The sequence below is a fragment of the Cetorhinus maximus genome, chromosome 6 (assembly GCF_964194155.1).
Source record: "Cetorhinus maximus chromosome 6, sCetMax3.hap1.1, whole genome shotgun sequence".
Taxonomy (NCBI): Eukaryota; Metazoa; Chordata; class Chondrichthyes; order Lamniformes; family Cetorhinidae; genus Cetorhinus; species Cetorhinus maximus.
In genome coordinates this window covers 3,522,206-3,541,439 of record NC_135884.1, presented here as the reverse complement: position 1 = coordinate 3,541,439, position 19,234 = coordinate 3,522,206, and the positions used below count along the sequence as shown (strand labels likewise).

Here is a 19,234-nt window from a genome sequence, read left to right as displayed (position 1 = left end):
GGGGGTGGGGGTGCAGGGTTGGGGTGGGTGGGGGTGCAGGACTGGGAGGAGGTAGATTTACCCCCATTCCCCTGGGTCAGGGGTTCGTGATTCCACAACGTGGAGCCATCAGCTGCCCTTTTTAGACCGATGAGATGGGCTGGGGCGAGGGAGGGGAGAGGGACGAGGAAAACCATGTTTAATTAACACAGAGTTGATAGCACAATACAAATCATCACCTTACGAGATAGAATGCTGCCATTGTCTGTCTTAAAGGAAGAGAGTGAGGGAGGGAGGCGGAGAGGTTTAGCGGGGGGGAGCTCCAGATCTCGGGGCCCAGGCAGCTGAAGGCACAGCCGCCAATGGAGGAGAGATTAAAATCCGGGATGGTCAAGAAGCCAGAATTGGTGGAGAGCAGAGAGTTCGGAGGGTTGTGGGACTGGAGGTGATTACAGAGATTGGGAAGGGCCAAGCCATAGGGGTGATTCAATACCAAGAGTGAGAATTTTAAAGTCAAGTCGTTGTTTGACCAGGAGCCAGTGTGGGTCAGTGAGCACAGTGGTGGATGTGTGGATGGCTCTTAGTGTGAGTTAGGACACTGGTGGCTGAGTTTTGGATGACCTCGTTTCCGGAAGGAGAATGTGGGAGACCAGCCTGGAGTGTGGGAATAGTGGAAATAGTCGAGTCTCGAGGTAATGAAGGCATGGGTGAGGGTTTCAGCAGTCGATGAGCAGAGACAGAAGCCCAGACGGTCTAGATTATGGAGGTGGAAATAGGTGGTCTTAATGATGGCCTGAATCTGAGATCAGAAGCTGAGCTCAGGATCGAATGTGATCCCAAGGTTGCGAGCAGACTGCCTTAATCTCAGACTGTTGACAGGGAGAGGGATGGAGTCGGTAGCTAGGGAATGGAGTTCGGAGCAGGGACCAAAAACAATGGCTTCAGTCTTCCCAACATTTACCCAACCCAGAGAGCTGTGCATGCTCAGTTGTTGGATATGGTCAAGTTTGAGATCAAGAGGTTTTTGGTTTCTAAGGGAATCAGGCGATAATGGGGGATGGAGCAGGAAAGTAGAGATGAGGTCAAAGCTCAGACATGATCATATTGAGTGATAGAACAGGCTTGAGCGGCTGAATGGTCTCCTCCTGCACATATTTCTTATGATCTTATATCCTTACTCCCGGAACCATTTCCTAGCACAAGTCCCTGAGCCCTAAGGAAAGAAAAGTCATAAAAGGGAAACTGGTGTCACCTGTACGAGCTGCAGGAGGTATCTCAACAGGTGGTCATTGTCTAATTCTTCCAGTCGTTTAACAGATAAAGTCCTGACTTTTTCATCAGCAATATTAATGCTGAGGAGTTCCAGTGCAGTGCAAATATCCAGTTCCAGAGGATTCCAGTGTTCAAAGAGCCAGTGGACCTCCTCCACTGCTTTAAGATCACCCCATTGGACTGTGCTGAGGAACTTGGGCAGTGAGAGACTGTACCGGCCACACTCCTCTGTGAACCGTTTCAGTATGTCCTTCTGTGAACTGCTCTGGGAGGCCGGAGTCTCTTCATGCTTCACATCCTCTTTTGTTGGAGCGTCCTCATCTTCTGACGAGTGGTCAATCCAACTGGACCTTGACTTCCTGCCGCTTGGTAACACCACTGGGTAATTGTACGTGTCCAACAGGATACAGATTGCCGTAGAGCTCTCGACATCTGGGTTAGTCTTAGATGAGCGTTTGTCCACCTCATGAGTTATAAGATTTTCCTCACGACTTGAGTAAGGCCACATGTGAAGGATGTGCTCGCCTTGCTGAAGGCACGATCGGTGGTCAATCAGAAGGAGATTGACAAAGTAGAGCAGCTTGGTCCTACCTCGGTACAGATCTCCGTCTTTAGTGTTCTGCAGGGTGGACTTCCCATCTCTCGAGGCAGAGCTGTCCGAGTCCAGTCCATACACAGACAAACTCAACCTCGATCCCTGGGGAAGGTTCTTCACCAAGATGTCAAAATCGAGCCAAGCATTCCACAAAACCTCCTCAGTGAGAGGCATCGGTTGAGACTTTGTGCAAGAAAGAACATTAGTTGCGTGATGCACGGCTGCCTCCACATACACATTAGGGAGGCTTTTGCTCGGTAAAATTGGAATGTCCAAACCCACAATCTTGACACGAAAGTGGTGATTGCAATCCCAGAGTGACAGGGCCAGAATCTGCTCAACGTCTTTGCCTCTTATAGTCAGTTTGTCATGGGTGACAGTGAGCCCTGTGCATTGGTCAACCAAAGGCCAGTCCTCAATATTGACTTCATCATCTGCAAGGGATGGAGAGGGCACCAATGCCAGTCGGAGCTCCTTCTTATTCTTGATGCAGTGCCTGACCCAGATGAAGTCAACCAGTGACCAGTTTCCCGTGATGTACTCTTCTCTTCCGCAGACCTTTAGGACTGAGCTACCATCGGTAACTTCCATTGGCAATCGTTTCCCGCCCATCTTCTGTGCGTACGAGTTAATGATCATCTCTGGTGTGTCATAAATGCCCACCTTCATTTTATGACTGGCACCATTATAGTAGATGGTGACCACCAGCTCTTTGCTGATTTTGCTCTTGAGGGTGTTGGGAAGAGGGCTTGAAGCCAGCCAGGTTTCCATTGCGTAATCCCGATTGTCCCGATTGTGCAACTCGGTCTTCCGCGCTGCAGTTAGCTTCCTCCGGGCAGATGCCAGCTCACCCTGCTGGTGGGTGTTGATACTCCGTGTATCATAGCCAATCAGATAGGCCAATTGCTTCCAGAATTCGACATCCTCTTTTGTCTCCTTTGGTCTCTGTTTCATATAAACCTGGCCTTTCTTAGAACCCAAACTCTTCCAGTACTTCACCAAGTCCAGAGTCAGCAGGAACTGCTGGTTCTCATAAAGCTCAAACCAAGTGGACCCTTTCTTGTATAAGAGCTGATAGGAGTCAGGATTGGACAATTCGTAGAAGGAACGCTTGGTACTTGCATTAACTGCCTCCATCCAGATCAATAACCGCAGGTTCCTCACGGTGCTGTGGACCGGCAATTCCACCATGACCGTCTCGCTACAGCCATCGTGAGGTCGTTGTGTTGGCAACTCACAAATGAAGAGCATTGTGCCTGAATCAGTGATGGGCCTGGAGTAGCACAATTCCTTTTCTTCCTCATCCTTGTCAATGGTGGACTGAGCTGGCAAGGGGTCCATGTCCGTCCTCTGCAGGTTCAAAGTGGGACACAGAACAATCAGTGAATACACGAAGAAATATTTTCAACATTTGAATTCAAGAGATTTGTTTCCTTGGGTGCGTGATCTGAGACAGAGAACAGGAAGGTAATGGGTTCAATCCCCTTAGCACTGCAGGGCAGCATGGGGTTAGATACAGAGTAAAGCTCCCTCTACACTGTCCCCATCAAACACTCCCAGGACAGGTACAGCACGGGGTTAGATACAGAGTAAAGCCCCCTCTACACTGTCCCCATCAAACACTCCCTGGACAGGTACAGCACGGGGTTAGATACAGAGTAAAGCTCCCTCTACACTGTCCCCATCAAACACTCCCAGGACAGGTACAGCACGGGGTTAGATACAGAGTAAAGCTACTTCTACACAGTCCCCATCAAACACTCCCAGGACAGGTACAGCACAGGGTTAGATACAGAGTAAAGCTCCCTCTACACTGTCCCCATCAAACACTCCCAGGACAGGTACAGCACGGGGTTAGATACAGAGTAAAGCTCCCTCTACACTGTCCCCATCAAACACTCCCAGGACAGGTACAGCACGGGGTTAGATACAGAGTAAAGCTCCCTCTACACTGTCCCCATCAAACACTCCCAGGACAGGTACAGCATGGGGTTAGATACAGTGTAAAGCTCCCTCTACACTGTCCCCATCAAACACTCCCAGGGCAGGTACAGCACGGGGTTAGATACAGAGTAAAGCCCCCTCTACACTGTCCCCATCAAACACTCCAGGGACAGGTACAGCACGGGGTTAGATACAGAGTAAAGCTACTTCTACACAGTCCCCATCAAACACTCCCAGGACAGGTACAGCACAGGGTTAGATACAGAGTAAAGCTCCCTCTACACTGTCCCCATCAAACACTCCCAGGACAGGTACAGCATGGGGTTAGATACAGTGTAAAGCTCCCTCTACACTGTCCCCATCAGACACTCCCAGGGCAGGTACAGCACGGGGATAGATACAGAGTAAAGCTCCCTCTACACTGTCCCCATCAAACACTCCCAGGACAGGTACAGCACGGGGTTAGATACAGAGTAAAGCTCCCTCTACACTGTCCCCATCAAACATTCCCAGGGCAGGTACAGCACGGGGTTAGATACAGAGTAAAGCCCCCTCTACACTGTCCCCATCAAACACTCCAGGGACAGGTACAGCATGGGGTTAGATACAGAGTAAAGCTACTTCTACACAGTCCCCATCAAACACTCCCAGGGCAGGTACAGCACGGGGTTAGATACAGAGTAAAGCTCCCTCTACACTGTCCCCATCAAACACTCCCAGGACTGATACAGCATGGGGTTAGATACAGAGTAAAGCTCCCTCTACACTGTCCCCATCAAACACTCCCAGGGCAGGTACAGCACGGGGTTAGATACAGAGTAAAGCTCCCTCTACACTGTCCCCCTCAAACACTCCCAGGGCAGGTACAGCACGGGGTTAGATACAGAGTAAAGCTCCCTCTACACTGTCCCCATCAAACACTCCCAGGGCAGGTACAGCACGGGGATAGATACAGAGTAAAATTCCTTCTATTGCTATAATCAATGTCCGATCATTGTCCTTGTTCTGGGTTCCATAATGGCTTAATACTGCTTGACATCAGGCTTCATTGAGTGACGAGCACAAAAGTGGATCAGGTAGGAGTGTGATGGAATACCCTCCTCCTGTCTGGATGAGTGCAGCTCCAAGAACACTCAAGCTTGACACCATCCAGAACAAAGCAACTCACTTAATCGACACCCAGTTCACCACCTTAAACATTCACTCCCTCCACCACCGACGCACAGTAGCAGCAGTGTGTGTGCCATCTACAAGATGCACTGCCGGAATTCACCAAGGCTCCTTCGACAGCACCTTCCAAACCCATGACCACTACCATCTAGAAGGACATGGGCAGCAGACACATGGGAACACCACCACCTGGAAGTTCCCCTCCAAGTCACTCACCATCCTGACCTGGAAATATCCTTCACTGTCGTTGGGTCAAAATCCTGGAACTCCCTCCCTAACAGCACTGTGGGTGTACCTACACCACAGGGACTGCAGCGGTTCAAGAAGGCAGCTCACCACCACCTTCTCAAGGGGCAATTAGGGATGGGCAATAAATGCTGGCCCAGTCAGCGACTCTCCCTTCCCAGTAATTAATTTTTCAGGTGATGTGTAGAACTCCTGCTATATGAAGAACGGCAGCAACCAGGGGTCAGTCCAGCTCTGAAATCAGCTCTTTGTATTATTATTCTATTACCTGACATCCAAAGGGTTCTGATTTCCACAGGCTTCACAATGGGAGTGAATGTTGGCTCTGACAGCTGCTTTCTCAGTCGCTGCTTTACGTCCTGAAGGCAAGATAGAAATTCAGACAAGTGGCAGCTAGGTTTGCTCTATGGGGGGACCCGGGGGTCTAATGGAGTTGGAAAGTTCTCCAATATCAGAGGCAGAATCACCTGCTGAACCTCGTTTTTATGCAACGAGACAGTCAAGTGAGGCTATGGGGCGTAAGTCACTGCAGCTTCCTCATTCCTAGTTAATCATTTACCTGTTCTACCAGTTGAACAGCACTATCTAGTGTCAGCCGCGCTTACTCACTCCGAGTGTGGGAATGAATGGGCCTTGACCTTTATCTCCCCAGTTCTTTTACATCTATACAGAGCCCCTCTCCTACACAAACTGATCTCTGTTGGTCGGGTCACCTCTGGTACCTTGTCCCAAGTAACTCCCGTCCTCTGTGAGCGGGAACAGGCTGTTTGATCAAGTCTTTACCATACCAAGGCTTTGGGTGGCTCAGGAACACATTCGGGTGGGTCCCACTCTGACCCTCTCAGTCAGAAAGTCGAAGGCTTGAGAGCCATCATCCAGCTCGGTGCTCCCAGTGCTGGGACTGACAGGATGCTGCACTGTTGGACAAGCAGTCTTCTGGAGAGAATGTTAAACTACCACTCTGTCTGCCCTCCAGGGGCACTTAGGAGATTCCATGAGCAATATTCAAAGGTGAAGAGGGGAGCTCCCCCTGGCATCCTGAGACCAATATTTATCCCCCACTGAACACCACTAACCAGATGATCAGGCACACTGCTGTCTGTGGGAGCTTGCTGTGCACAAATTGACTGCTGCATTTCTGACATTACAACAGTGACTACACTTCAAACAAGTACCTCACTGGCTGGGAAGCACTTTGAGGTGTGAAATTCAAGCCTTTCTTTACCAAACTGAGGGTCTGTGTGGATCAGGCCATGGCTTTTCCCAAAGAACAGAGGTGGTAAGGGTCATTTCTGCCCCACTGCCTGGGGACTGGTTCCGATAGGTTTCACTGGACGTCTAGACAGCTGTGGAAAGAGCTGTGGAATTGCCCCTCCCACACCCTGTCCTGGTCCCACCCCTCTCTTACTCAGCACCTATCAGCCGAGGATCACTACCAGAGTGGTAGGCCGGCCCACAATCATTCATGTGGAAGGGTGAGCAACATTGAGTCCTTGGTTACCCCTCAGGTTATTTAGACCAGGCCTGAGTCCGCTTCAGGCTTCTACAGTCAGGCATCCTAAAAACTCACAACTAGGGAAGGAACAATAGGAGATGAGGTAGCAGTGCTGATCAGGAGAGACATTGTAGTATCGAAAAGAGAGGATGTCCTTAAGGTTAGAGTTGAGAAGCAAAAACGTTAGACCTACATTACCCAGTACAGGCCTCCAAGAGGGAGATAGGGGACGTTTCTGCAGGGAAATCCCAGAGATGTGTAAGATAGTGGGGTGATGTTGAGAAACTTTAAATTATTCAAACATCGATTGATATCGTCCAAGTTTCTCTGAAGCTTTAGCCTGAGGCCACCCTTGACCCAGTGTCCGTGTGTTGGCCTGAGGGAGCCTGGCTCAGGGGTTACCGATGGGTGAGGCTCTCTACTGACAGGGAGAGACTTACACATTTACATAGTTCAGGGGTTACCAATGGGTGAGGGTCTCTACTGACAGGGAGAGACTTACACATTTGGCTCTCTTTTTTTTTGGAAAATATACTTTATTCATAAAATATCTGAAAGAACATTACAAAACATTTCCAAGTGGCCATCACAAAAAGTTGAATCAGATACAACTTTTACACATGGATCACGAGGTGCTTCAATACAATCAATGGATATTACAGACATTTTAATATGGTCATTACAGACAGTCAGACAGTGCAATGGGATTGGAGTTATCGACATACTTCATGTTGCAATCTGAGGTGCTTCAATATAATTATGATACATTTAGTATTCACTAAGTACATTCATTGTGAGCCATACAGCCCGAGGGGTCTATACAATTCCCAGCCCCTCGGTGCACTATGGCAGAAAGGTCTTAGACAGCGACCTTTCCCCATTGCGCCTTTGCAGCGGCTGCCCCAAGCTTTAGTGCGTCCCTCAGCACGTAGTCCTGGACCTTGGATTGTGTCAGTCTGCAACACTCGGTTGGGGACAACTCTTTGCGCTGGAAGACCAACAAGTTTCGGGCAGACCAAAGAGGGTCTTTCACCGAGTTGATGAGCCTCCAGCTGCAGTTGATGTTTGTCCCTGGGAACAGCCTGTAGAGCACAGAGTCCTGTGTCACAGAACTGCTCGGGATGAACCACGACAGAAACCACTGCATCTTTCTCCAGACCTTCTTTGCAAAGGTACAATCCACAAGGAGGTGAACAATGGTCTCATTTGGCTCTCTTTATCGCGTTGCTGCTAGCCAACAGTGTAGGCGGAAAAGGAGAAGCACACTTAACACTCACAAAGCAGGAAGCATGCTAACTCTCTTCAAACACACACTAGTTGCACCACATCGGCCTGTTGGGCACACCTCCAAGCAAGAACAGGTTAAATACAATAAGCTGAGAGGGAAAGTGAAGAGGAAAATAAAACTAGTAATGAGAAAATATGAGAATAGAACGGGAGTTAACATAAAAGGGAATCCAAAAATTATCTGGTAGAATGTAAATAGTAAGCTCAGTATAGGAGTCCAGGTGAGTGCTATTAGGGACAAAGAGGGTGATAAATGCTTGGAAGTGCAGAGCAAGGCTGGAATATATAATGAGCTCTTTGTATCAGTGTTTACTGAGGAAGAGGAATCTGACAAAACATTGGTAGAAACAGAGATGGTGGAAGCAATGGATAGTGTGAAAATCGAAAGGGAGATGGTACTGGAAAAGCTGGCTATGTTCGGGGTCAATAACTCACCAAATCCGGATGGCTTTTTAAAATTCCTTCACGGGATGTGGGCGTCGCTGGCTAGACCTGCATTTATTACCCATCCCAATTACCCTTGAGAAGGTGGTGGTGAGCTGCCTTCTTGAACCGCTGCAGTCCCTGTGGTGAAGGTACACCCACAGTGCTGTTAGGGAGGGAGTTCCAGGATTTTGACCCAGCGACAGTGAAGGAACGGCGATATATTTCCAAGTCAGGATGGTGAGTGGCTTGGAGGGGAACTTCCAGGTGGTGGTGTTCCCATGTGTCTGCTGCCCTTGTCCTTCTGGATGGCAGTAGTCGTGGTTTGGAAGGTGCTGTCTAAGGAGCCTTGGTGAATTCCTGCAGTGCATCTTGTAGATGGTACACACTGCTGCTACTGTGCATCGGTGGTGGAGGGAATGAATGTTTATGGATGGGATGCCAATCAAGCGGGCTACTTTGTCCTGGATGGTGTTGAGCTTCTTAAGTGTTGTGGGAGCTGCACTCACCCAGGCAAGTGGGGAGTATTCCATCACACTCCTGACTTGTGCCTTGTAGATGGTGGACAGGCTTTGGGGAGTCAGGAGGTGGGTTACTCGCCCCAGGATTCCCAGCCTCTGACCTGCTCTTGTAGCCACAGTATTTATATGGCTAGTCCAGTTCAGTTTCTGGTCAATGGTAACCCCCGGATATTGATTGCACCCCAGGTTGCTAAGGGAAGTGGGGGTGGAGATAGTGGAAGGACTCGCCTTAATCTTCCAACCTTCCCTAGATACAGGGGAGCTGCCAGAGGATTGGAGAATGACAAATGTGACATCCTTATTGAAGAAAAGGTGTAAGGAAAGTCTGAATGACTACATACCGGTCAGTTTAACATCAGTGGTGGGTAATGTTCTAGAAACAATAATCAGGGAAAAGAAAATCAACAGACGCTTGGAGAGTTTTGAGTTAATTAAGGAGAATCAGCACGGATTTGTAAAAGGAAGATCATGCCCCACTAATCAAACTGAATTTTTTGATGAAGTAACAGAGAAGATTGATGAAGAGAATGTGGTGGATGTTGTCTAAGAGATTTTAAGGCGATGTTTCTAATATATAGAAGCCTGGTTAACAAAATCAAGGCTCATGGAATAGGGGGTTCAGTGTCAACCTGGATAAAATTTGACTTAAGGTCAGGAAACAATAAGTTGTGGTAAATGGTTGTTTTTCAGACTGGAGAATGGTAGACAAAGCATAATTGTTTGGATTGCTGTTTAATCGGTATATGTATGTATATAAATGACTTGGATATTGGAATATGGTAAAATTTTAAAATTTGCCAAACTTGGAGAGGTAAAGAACAGTGAGGATAATGCAACAGGACATAGATAGACTAGTAAAATGAGCAGGCAAATGGCAGGTTGAATTTAATACAGGGAAGTGTGAGGGGACTTGAGGACAGGAGCAAGGATGTCTTACTGCAGCTGTACAGGGCCTTGGTGAGACCACACGTGGAGTACTGTGCGCAGTTTTGGTCTCCTTACCTAAGAAAGGATATACTTGCCATAGAGGGAGTGCAGCGAAGGTTCACCAGACTGATTCCTGGGATGGCAGGATTGTCGTATGAGGAGAGATTGGGTCGACTAGGCCTGGATTCACTGGAGTTTAGAAGAATGAGAGGGGATATCATGGAAACATATAAAATTCAGTCAGGCTGGACAGACAGGGATGATGTTTCCTCTGGCTGGGGGGGTCTAGAACAAGGGGTCACAGTCTCAGGATACGGGATAGACCATTTAGGACCGAGATAAGGAGAAACTTCTTCACTCAGAGGGTGGTGAACCTGTGGAATTCTCTCCCACAGAGGCTGTGGAGGCCTAGTCACTGAATATATTTAAGAAGGAAATAGATTTCTGGGCTCTGAAGGCATCAAGGGGTATGGGGAGAGAGTGGGAGTACGGCATTGAGATGGAGGATCAGCCATGATCATATTGAATGGTGGAGCAGGTTCAAAGGGCTGAATGACCTACTCCTGCTCCTAGTTTCTATGTTTCTATGTATTTTGGCATGAGGAATGGAGAGAGGTATTTAATGAAATGTTCTAAAGAGTGTGCAGGGACAGAGGGACCTGAGGGTTCATGTGCACCAATCTTTGAAGGGGGCAGGACATAGTTAGAGAGTGGTTAGCAAAGCATATGGGATCCTGGGCTTCATAAATAGAGGAATTGAGGACAAAAGAAGGGGGAGGTTGGGCTGAACTTTTATAAAGCTCTGGTTAGGCCCCAACTTGAGTATTGTGTCCATTTCTGGTCATCACACTTTAGGAAGGATGTGAGGGTCATTGAGAGGGTGCTGAGGAGATTTATCAGAATGGTTCCAGGGATATTGTTAAACAAATACTTCACCTTCATCTTCACCCAAGAGAATGAGGATGAAAATATGGAACTCGGGGAGAGAGACTGCGAGGTTCTTGAGCAAATTGATATAGGGAGTGACAAGGTATTGGAGGTGTTGACAGGCTTAAAAGTGGACAAAACTCCAGGCCTGGATGATTTGTGTCCCAGACTGCTGAGGGAGGCAAGGGAGGAGATCGCAGGGGCTCTGACCCAAATTTTTAATTCCTCTCTGGCCACGGGGGAGGTGCCAGAGGACTGGAGAACAGCTAATGTGGTTCCACTATTTAAGAAGGGTTGTAGAGATAAGCCAGGGAACTACGTCAGTGGTAGGGAAACTATTGGAGAAAATTCTGAAGGAGAGAATCTATCTCCACTTGGAGAGGCAAGGTTTGATCAGGGATAGTCAGCATGGCTTTGTCAGAGGGAGGTCATGCCTAACAAATTTGATTGAATTTTTTGAGGTGGTGACCAGGTGTGTAGATGAGGGTGGTGTAATTGATGTAGTTTATATGGATTTCAGCAAAGCCTTTGACAAGGTCCCACATGGGAGACTTATAAAGAAGGCAAATGCACATGGGATACAGGGCCATTTGATAAGGCTGATTCAAAATTGGCTTAGTTGTAGGAGACAGAGGGTGATGACAGAAGACTGCTTTAGTGACTGGAAGCCAGTGTCCAGTGATGTACCACAGGGATCTGTGCTGGGTCCCCTATTATTCGTCATTTATATAAACGACATAGATGACTATGTGGGGGTGTGGGGTAGGATTAGTAAGTTTGCGGATGACACAAAGATTGGCCGGGTGGTTAACAGTGAGGTTGAGTGTCTTGGGCTACAGGAAGATATAGATGGGATGGTCAAATGGGCAGATAAGTGGCAGATGGAATTTAACCCTGAAAAGTGTGAGGTGATACACTTTGGAAGGAGTAATTTGACAAGGAAGTATTCAATGAACGGCATGACACTAGGAAGTTCTGAGGAACAAAGGGACCTTGGCGTGTGTGTCCATAGATCTCTGAAGGTGGAGGGGCATGTTAGTGGGGTGGTGAAAAAGGCATATGGGACACTTGCCTTTATCAATCGAGGCATAGATTACAAAAGTAGGGAGGTCATGTTGGAGTTGTATAGAACCTTGGTGAGGCCACAGCTGGAGTACTGTGTGCAGTTCTGGTCGCCACATTATAGGAAGGTTGTGATTGCACTGGAGGGGGTGCAGAGGAGATTCACCAGGATGTTGCCTGGGATGAAACATTTAAGTTATGGATAGACTTGGGTTGTTTTTGTTGGAGCAGAGAAGACTGAGGGGCGACATGATCGAGGTGCACAAGATTATGAGGGGCATGGACAGGGTGGATAGGAAGCAGCTGTTCCCCTTAGTTGAAAGGTCAGTCATGAGGGGACATAAGTTCAAGGTGAGGGGCAGGAGGTTTAGGGGGGATGTGAGGAAAAACCTTTTTACCCAGAGGATGGTGACGGTCTGGAATGCGCTGCCTGGGAGGGTGGTGGAGGCGGGTTGCCTCACATCCTTTAAAAAGTACCTGGATGAGCACTTGGCACGTCATAACATTCAAGGCTATGGGCCAAGTGCTGGTAAATGGGATTAGGTAGGTAGGTCAGGTGTTTCTCACGTGTTGGCGCAGACTCGATGGGCCGAAGGGCCTCTTCTGCACTGTGTGATTCTGTGATAGGGGATTTTAGTTACAGGAGAAGCTGGGGTTGTTCTCCTTGGAGTGAAGGAGACTGAGAGGAGATTTGATCGAGGTGGACAAGATGAAGACAGGTTTAGATAAGGTAGATAAAGAAAAGCGGTTTCCATTGGCTGATTGTACGAGGACTGGGGGACACAGATTTAAGGTTTCGGGCAAGAAATGCAGGAGGTCACATGAGGAGAAACATTTTTTCTGCAGCGAGTGGTAGTGACCTGAATTTGTTGCCAACAGGGGTGGTAAAAGCAGAGGTGATCAGTGATTTCAAAAGGAAAGGGCGATTATGGAAAATAAACTTGCAGGGTCTCGGGAGATAAAGCGGGGGAACAGGAGTGACTGGATTACTCTGCATAGAGTTTGCATGGATTCAATGGGTCAAATGGCCCCTTTGGTGTTGTAATGACTCTCTAACTCTAACACTCTGCAAGTAGTAATGAGTGTCCAGGTAAATCATTGAGTAAATCATTAACAAGGTAATTATGCACAAATATTTTAAGTACTTTATTAACTAAATAAATCCTATTGAGTGTAGGAGGAATTCTAACTCTAATTGTTTCGAACTAGACACTCGACACAGTTCTGAGTTCAGGGCAAGTTAAAATGTCTTTACTAACTCTAAACATGCTCCTCTAAAAGATTTCAGTGTTGATAACTTTCATTTGCCACTTACCAGTTTCTTTTATTCTTTGAAAGGCTGTTGCAATTCTGAAGACAAGTTGACAAGTTGGGCCTGATTTTAACTCATCCTAGGTCAGCCTGACAGAAACCAGGTCAGGATGGAATGTGGTGGGCAGTGGGAGGGCAGTGATTTAACACTCTCCAATCCACTGGGTCCCGATCTTAACACGATCTGTTGGGCAAAATGGCAGCAGGATTATTTAAATATGCAAAATGTGGCCCATTGATGTGAAGGGGGCCAGGTCGCAATTTTAACCTTGAGTGAGGGAGTGATGATAGACTCATCCTCACCCCACCCTTACCCATTGCACCTATACAGACCTGCCAGGAGGGGCCTTGACTTCTAGAGGAGGCACAGGTAGGTGAGTCTTTAGATTTCTTTCATGTTTCTTGATAAACTGCTAAGGAATGTTATTGTTCCCCCCCTCCCTTATTTGCAATTGCCCCCTGTCCTTGCCCCCTCCCCCCCCCCACCCCCACCACCACCACCCCCAGCCAGTAATCTGACGGCCAGGGATCAACCCTGTGGTTCCTGTCTGTGGCCTCCTGCTACCAGACTGCACACACCAGCCTGGATGGGAGCCGGAGGGCATCTGAAGTTGGCTGGGCCTCAAACACAGCAATGTCTCTGGGTTTGGCACCCGGGTTAGTGCTCACATATAATCTTCCTGCCTCACGCCTGCAATGCCCAGCTCACATCACGCCCCAGGTTTGGCTGAATTTTACAATATTCCCAGAGCAAGTCCAGCAAAACTGGTGCACTGGGTGTGACACTTGCACTGGATTTAAGAACATCGGAGCAGGAGGCCATTCTGCCCCTCATCCCTGTTCTGTCATTCAGTCAGATCATGGCTGATCTGTATCTCTACTCCATCTACCTGTCTTGGCTACATTACCCTTAATTGCATTATCTAAAAAAACATCTAGCAAATTCAGTTCTGAAATTTTCAATTGACCCTCCAGTCTCAACAGCTTTCTGTGGGGAGAGTGTTGCAGATTTGCACTGACTTGAGTGTGAGGAAGTGCTTCCTGACATCACCCCAGAATAAACTGGCCCTCATTTTAAGGTTAGTGCCCCTTGTTTTGGGCTCTTCCGATCTCTATCTTTTAACAAATTAATTTACAGGATGTGGGCGTCGCTGGCTGGGCCAGCATTTATTGCCCATCCCTAATTGCCCTTGAGAAGGTGGTGGTGAGCTGCCTTCTTGAACCGCTGCAGTCCATGTGGTGTAGGTACACCCACAGTGTTGTTAGGGAGTTCCAGGATTTTGACCCAGCGACAGTGAAGGAACGGCGATATATTTCCAAGTCAGGATGGTGAGTGGTTTGGAGGGGAACTTCCAGGTGGTGGTGTTCCCAGCTATCTGCTGCCCTTGTCCTTCTAGATGGTAGTGGTCGTGGGTTTGGAAGTTGCTAAGGAGCCTATCTACCCTATCGAATTTTTTAACTATCTTAAATACCTCAATTAGATCGCCCCTAAATCTTCTATATTCAAGAGAATACAAGTCCAGTCCACGCAACCTGTCCTTGTAATTCGAGGTTCTAAGGAATGCTATTGGTAGGCTTTGTGCAACAACAGGCAAGGCCAATAAAATAAAAGCAAAATACTGCGGATGCTGGAAATCTGAAGCAAAAACAAAAATAGCTGGAAAAACTCAGCAGGTCTGACAGCATCGGCAGAGAGGAGCACAGTTAACATTTCAAGTCCGTATGACTTAATCAGAACTAAGGAAATATAGAAATGAGGTGACATATAAACTGGCTGAAGGGGGTGGAACAGGAAGAGCCAGATAGAGGGCCAGTGATAGTTGGAGGCAAAGAAGAGATTGCCAAAGATGTCATAGATAAAAGGGTGTTGATGGTGGTGATATTAGCTAAGGAATGTGCTCATGGTGACATTAAGGGTAGAAAGCAGGGGAAGCAAGTGTCAGATAGCCCTAGTGGGGGTGGGGTGGGGGGATGGGATTGAAATAGGATAAAAGGTGGAGATAAAACAATGGATGGAAACAAATTTAAAAATAATGGAAATAGGTGGGAAAAGAAAAATATATTTTAAAAATTATAAATTATTGGAAAAAGGGGGATCGGAAAGGGGGTGGGGATGGAGGAGAGAGTTCATGATCTGAAGTTGTTGAATTCAATATTCAGTCCGGAAGGCTGTAAAGTGCCTAGTCGGAAGATGAGGTGCTGTTCCTCCAGTTTGTGTTGAGCTTCACTGGAACATTGCAGCAGGCCATGTCTGTTTACACTGAATCAGAGGCAAAGATGCATTGTTATTGCATGATCCAACATGGCTGGGAGTTGTGATCAGGAGGACTTTGGTCTGTGTGCAAAATGTAAACAAGTAGACTGAGACTGAAACTTCTTAGCTAATTAATAGAGCCTCCAGCCTGTTCTCTCTAGGGCCTAGGCAACACCTGTTGCTATAGAGATTTCCAAGCCTTTTCTGAAGCCTTTCAATGACCTCGAGTCAAGAGCTGGAAATGCAGCAACTAATAACCCTCCAAAATCAAACTTGGGAAAAAAGGACATTAAAAAGCACAGCAGCAAACTGGACAGTGGATTACACAGGGTGGAATATTATAGTGTATGGGAGTGAGCCTTTAATATCCACTCCTTTCACAATCAGCACACCATAGCTGCAGTGTGTACCATATACAAGATGCACTATAGCATCCAAACCTCTGACAGCATCTTCCAAATCTGTGGCCTCGATCACCTAGAAGGACAAGGGCAGCAGACACATGGGAACACCACCACCTGAAAGCTCCCCTCAAGCCACTCACCATCCTGACTTGGAGACATATCGCCGTTCCTTCACTGTCGCTGGGTCAGAATCCTGAAACTCCCTATCAGCACTGTGGGTGTACCTACACCAACAATACTGGCAAGTTGTATTTATATAGCACCTTTAATGCAGTAAAACATCCCAATGCTCTTCACAGGAGCAATATCACACAAAATCTGACACCGAGTCACAGAGATATTAGTGAAAAAAAAACAAAAACAGAATTACCTGGAAAAACTCAGCAGGTCTGGCAGCATCGGCGGAGAAGAAAAGAGTTGACGTTTCGAGTCCTCATGACCCTTCAACAGAACTGAGTAATATTAGGAGAGGGGTGAAATATAAGCTGGTTTAAGGTGGGGGGGTGGGGGGAGAGAAGTTGGGGGGGTGCGGTGGTTGTAGGGACAAGCAAGCAGTGATAGGAGCAGATAATCAAAAGATGTCACAGACAAAGGAACAAAGAGGTGTTGGAGGTGGTGATATTATCTAAGAGAATGTGCTAATTACGAATGGATGGCAGGACACTCAAGGTACAGCTCTAGTTGGGGAGGGGTGGAAAGACTGACAGGGCATTAAAGGTATAGATTTAAAAATAATGGAAATAGGTGGGAAAAGAAAAATCTATATAAATTATTGGAAAAAATAAAAGGGAGGGGGAAGAAACGGAAAGGGGGTGGGGATGGAGGAGGGAGTTCATGATCTAAAATTGTTGAATTCAATATTCAGTCCGGAAGGCTATAAAGTGCCTAGTCGGAAGATGAGGTGCTGTTCCTCCAGTTTGCGTTGAGCTTCACTGGAACAATGCAGCAAGCCAAGGACAGACATGTGGGCAAGAGAGCAGGGTGGAGTGTTAAAATGGTAAGCGACAGGGAGGTTTGGGTCTTTCTTGCGGACAGACCGCAAGTGTTCTGCAAAGTGGTCGCCCAGTTTACGTTTGGTCTCTCCAATGTAGAGGAGACCGCATTGGGAGCAACGAATGCAGTAGACTAAGTTAGGGGAAATGCAAGTGAAATGCTGCTTCACTTGAAAGGAGTGTTTGGGCCCTTGGACGGTGAGGAGAAAGGAAGTGAAGGGGCAGGTGTTGCATCTTTTGCGTGGGCATGGGGAGGTGCCACAGGTGGGGGTTGAGGAGTAGGGGGTGATGGAGGAGTGGACCAGGGTGTCCCGGAGGGAACGATCCCTACGGAATGCCGCCAGGTGGGGTGAAGGGAAGATGTGTTTGGTGGTGGCATCATGCTGGAGTTGGCGGAAATGGCGGAGGATTGAATGCGGAGGCTGGTGGGATAAGTGAGGACAAGGGGGACCCTATCATGTTTCTGGGAGAGAGGAGAAGGCGTGAGGGCCGGACACGGTTGAGGGCCTTGTCAACGACTGTGGGTGGAAAACCTCGGTTAAGGAAGGAGGACATGTCAGAGGAACTGTTTTTGAAGGTAGCATCATCAGAACAGATGCGACAGAGGCGAAGGAACTGAGAGAATGGGATGGAGTCCTTACAGGAAGCGGGGTGTGAGGAGCTGTAGTCGAGGTAGCTGTGGGAGTCGGTAGGCTTGTAATGGATATTGGTGGACAGTCTATCACCAGAAATTGAGACAGAGAGGTCAAGGAAGGGAAGTGTCAGAGGTGGACCATGTGAAAATGATGGAGGGGTGGAAATTGGAAGCAAAATTAATAAATTTTTCCAGGTCCCGATGAGAGCATGAAGCAGCACCGAAATAATCATCGATGTACCGGAGAAAGAGTTGTGGGAGGGGGCCGGAGTAGGACTGGAACAAGGAATGTTCCACATACCCCATAAAGAGACAGGCATAGCTGGAGCCCATGCGGGTACCCATAGCCACACCTTTTATTTGGAGGAAGTGAGAGGAGTTAAAGGAGAAATTGTTCAGTGTGAGAACAAGTTCAGCCAGACGGAGAGTAGTGGTGGATGGGGATTGTTTGGGCCTCTGTTCAAGGAAGAAGCTAAGGGCCCTCAGACCATCCTGGTGGGGGATGGAGGTGTAGAGGGATTGGACGTCCATGGTGAAGAGGAAGCGGTTGGGGCCAGGGAACTGGAAATTGTTGATGTGACGTAAGGTGTCAGAGGAATCACGGATGTAGGTGGGAAGGGACTGGACAAGGGGAGAGAGAAGGGAGTCAAGATAATGAGAAATGAGTTCTGTGGGGCAGGAACAGGCTGACACGATCGGTCTGCCGGGACAGTTGTTTGTGGATTTTGGGTAGGGGGTAGAAGCAGGCCGTCCGAGGTTGGGCGACTATCAGGTTGGAAGCTGTGGGAGGAAGATCTCCAGAGGAGATAAGGTCAGTGACAGTCCTGGAAACAATGGCTTGATGTTCAGTGGTGGGGTCATGATCCAGGGAGAGGTAGGAGGAAGTGTCTGTGAGTTGATGCTCAGCCTCCGCGAGGTAGAGGTCAGTGTGCCATTGTGATATTAGTGAAGTTGACCATAAGCGAGGTAGAGAGGCAGAGGGGTTTAGGGAGAGAATTCCAGAGGTTGGGACCCAGGCAAGTGGAAGCACGGCCACCAATGGCGGAGTGATCAAAATTGGGGACTCTGATGTGGCCACGGTTGGAGGAGCACCGAGATCTCAAAGGGGTGGGAAAGATTAAATAGACAGGGAGCGAGCGAGGCCCTGAAACATTTGAAAACAAGGGCGAGAATTTTAAAATCAAAGCTGCCGCAATTCAAGGTGGTGGTTCACCGCTGCCTTCTCAAGGGTAATTATATGCTGGCCTGGCCAGCGACAGCTACAGCCAGTGAAAGAGCGGAGGGGAAGACAAGTGGTACGCTGGTTAGCCTCAATGGACTTTAGGTTAGGAAGACTAGAAAAAAATATTGTCTGGGTCCCTTCTCCTGATCACAATGAATGTGATGGAGCAGCTCAACTGCGATGCCCTGAGGTTAAAAAGCCTGCTGCCACCTACTATCGCGCATGAATGTGGTAGTGCAGGGTAACCAGCACCCCTGGTGCCCATTCTCCATTGAGAACCTGCACTCACAGGAGGAGAGGAGACACTGCCCCTTGATAAGGTTTCTCAAAAAAATTTAACAAGCGATCCAAGCCACAAATCGAGAAAGACTCATTTTATCAAATTGTTGAAAATGTTTTTATTATTTAAATAACTCCCGTCCGTACTGTAAACTCCGACAGTGAAAATCACAGTACATTTCAGAGTCAGGAGTGTCATTTGGAAAATTAATGTAAAACATACAAACAGATCAAAATATCAAAATCACTCATTCCTAGCTTTCAATTTGGTGTGTGAAAATCTTTTAAGT

The 19,234-nt window shown here is 47.8% G+C and overlaps 1 protein-coding gene across 2 annotated transcripts in view; it reads right to left on the bottom strand.

Annotated features, from left to right (window-relative positions):
• The window catches only part of LOC144681477 (phosphatidylinositol 4,5-bisphosphate 3-kinase catalytic subunit gamma isoform), a 69,837-nt gene that overhangs the window by 34,301 nt on the left and 16,302 nt on the right, over nucleotides 1-19,234 (bottom strand). Inside the window, exons 1-2 of one of the 2 annotated variants that reach the window (XM_078543096.1) lie at nucleotides 5,475-5,722; nucleotides 1,232-3,196 (exon numbers count right to left, since the gene is read on the bottom strand). In XM_078543096.1, the coding sequence (XP_078399222.1) occupies nucleotides 1,232-3,187 (1,956 nt within the window). In that variant the 5' untranslated portion in view covers nucleotides 3,188-3,196; nucleotides 5,475-5,722. Of the gene's footprint in view, nucleotides 1-1,231; nucleotides 3,197-5,474; nucleotides 5,723-19,234 lie in introns of those variants that run through there. The other variant, XM_078543095.1, reaches the window with a different exon arrangement.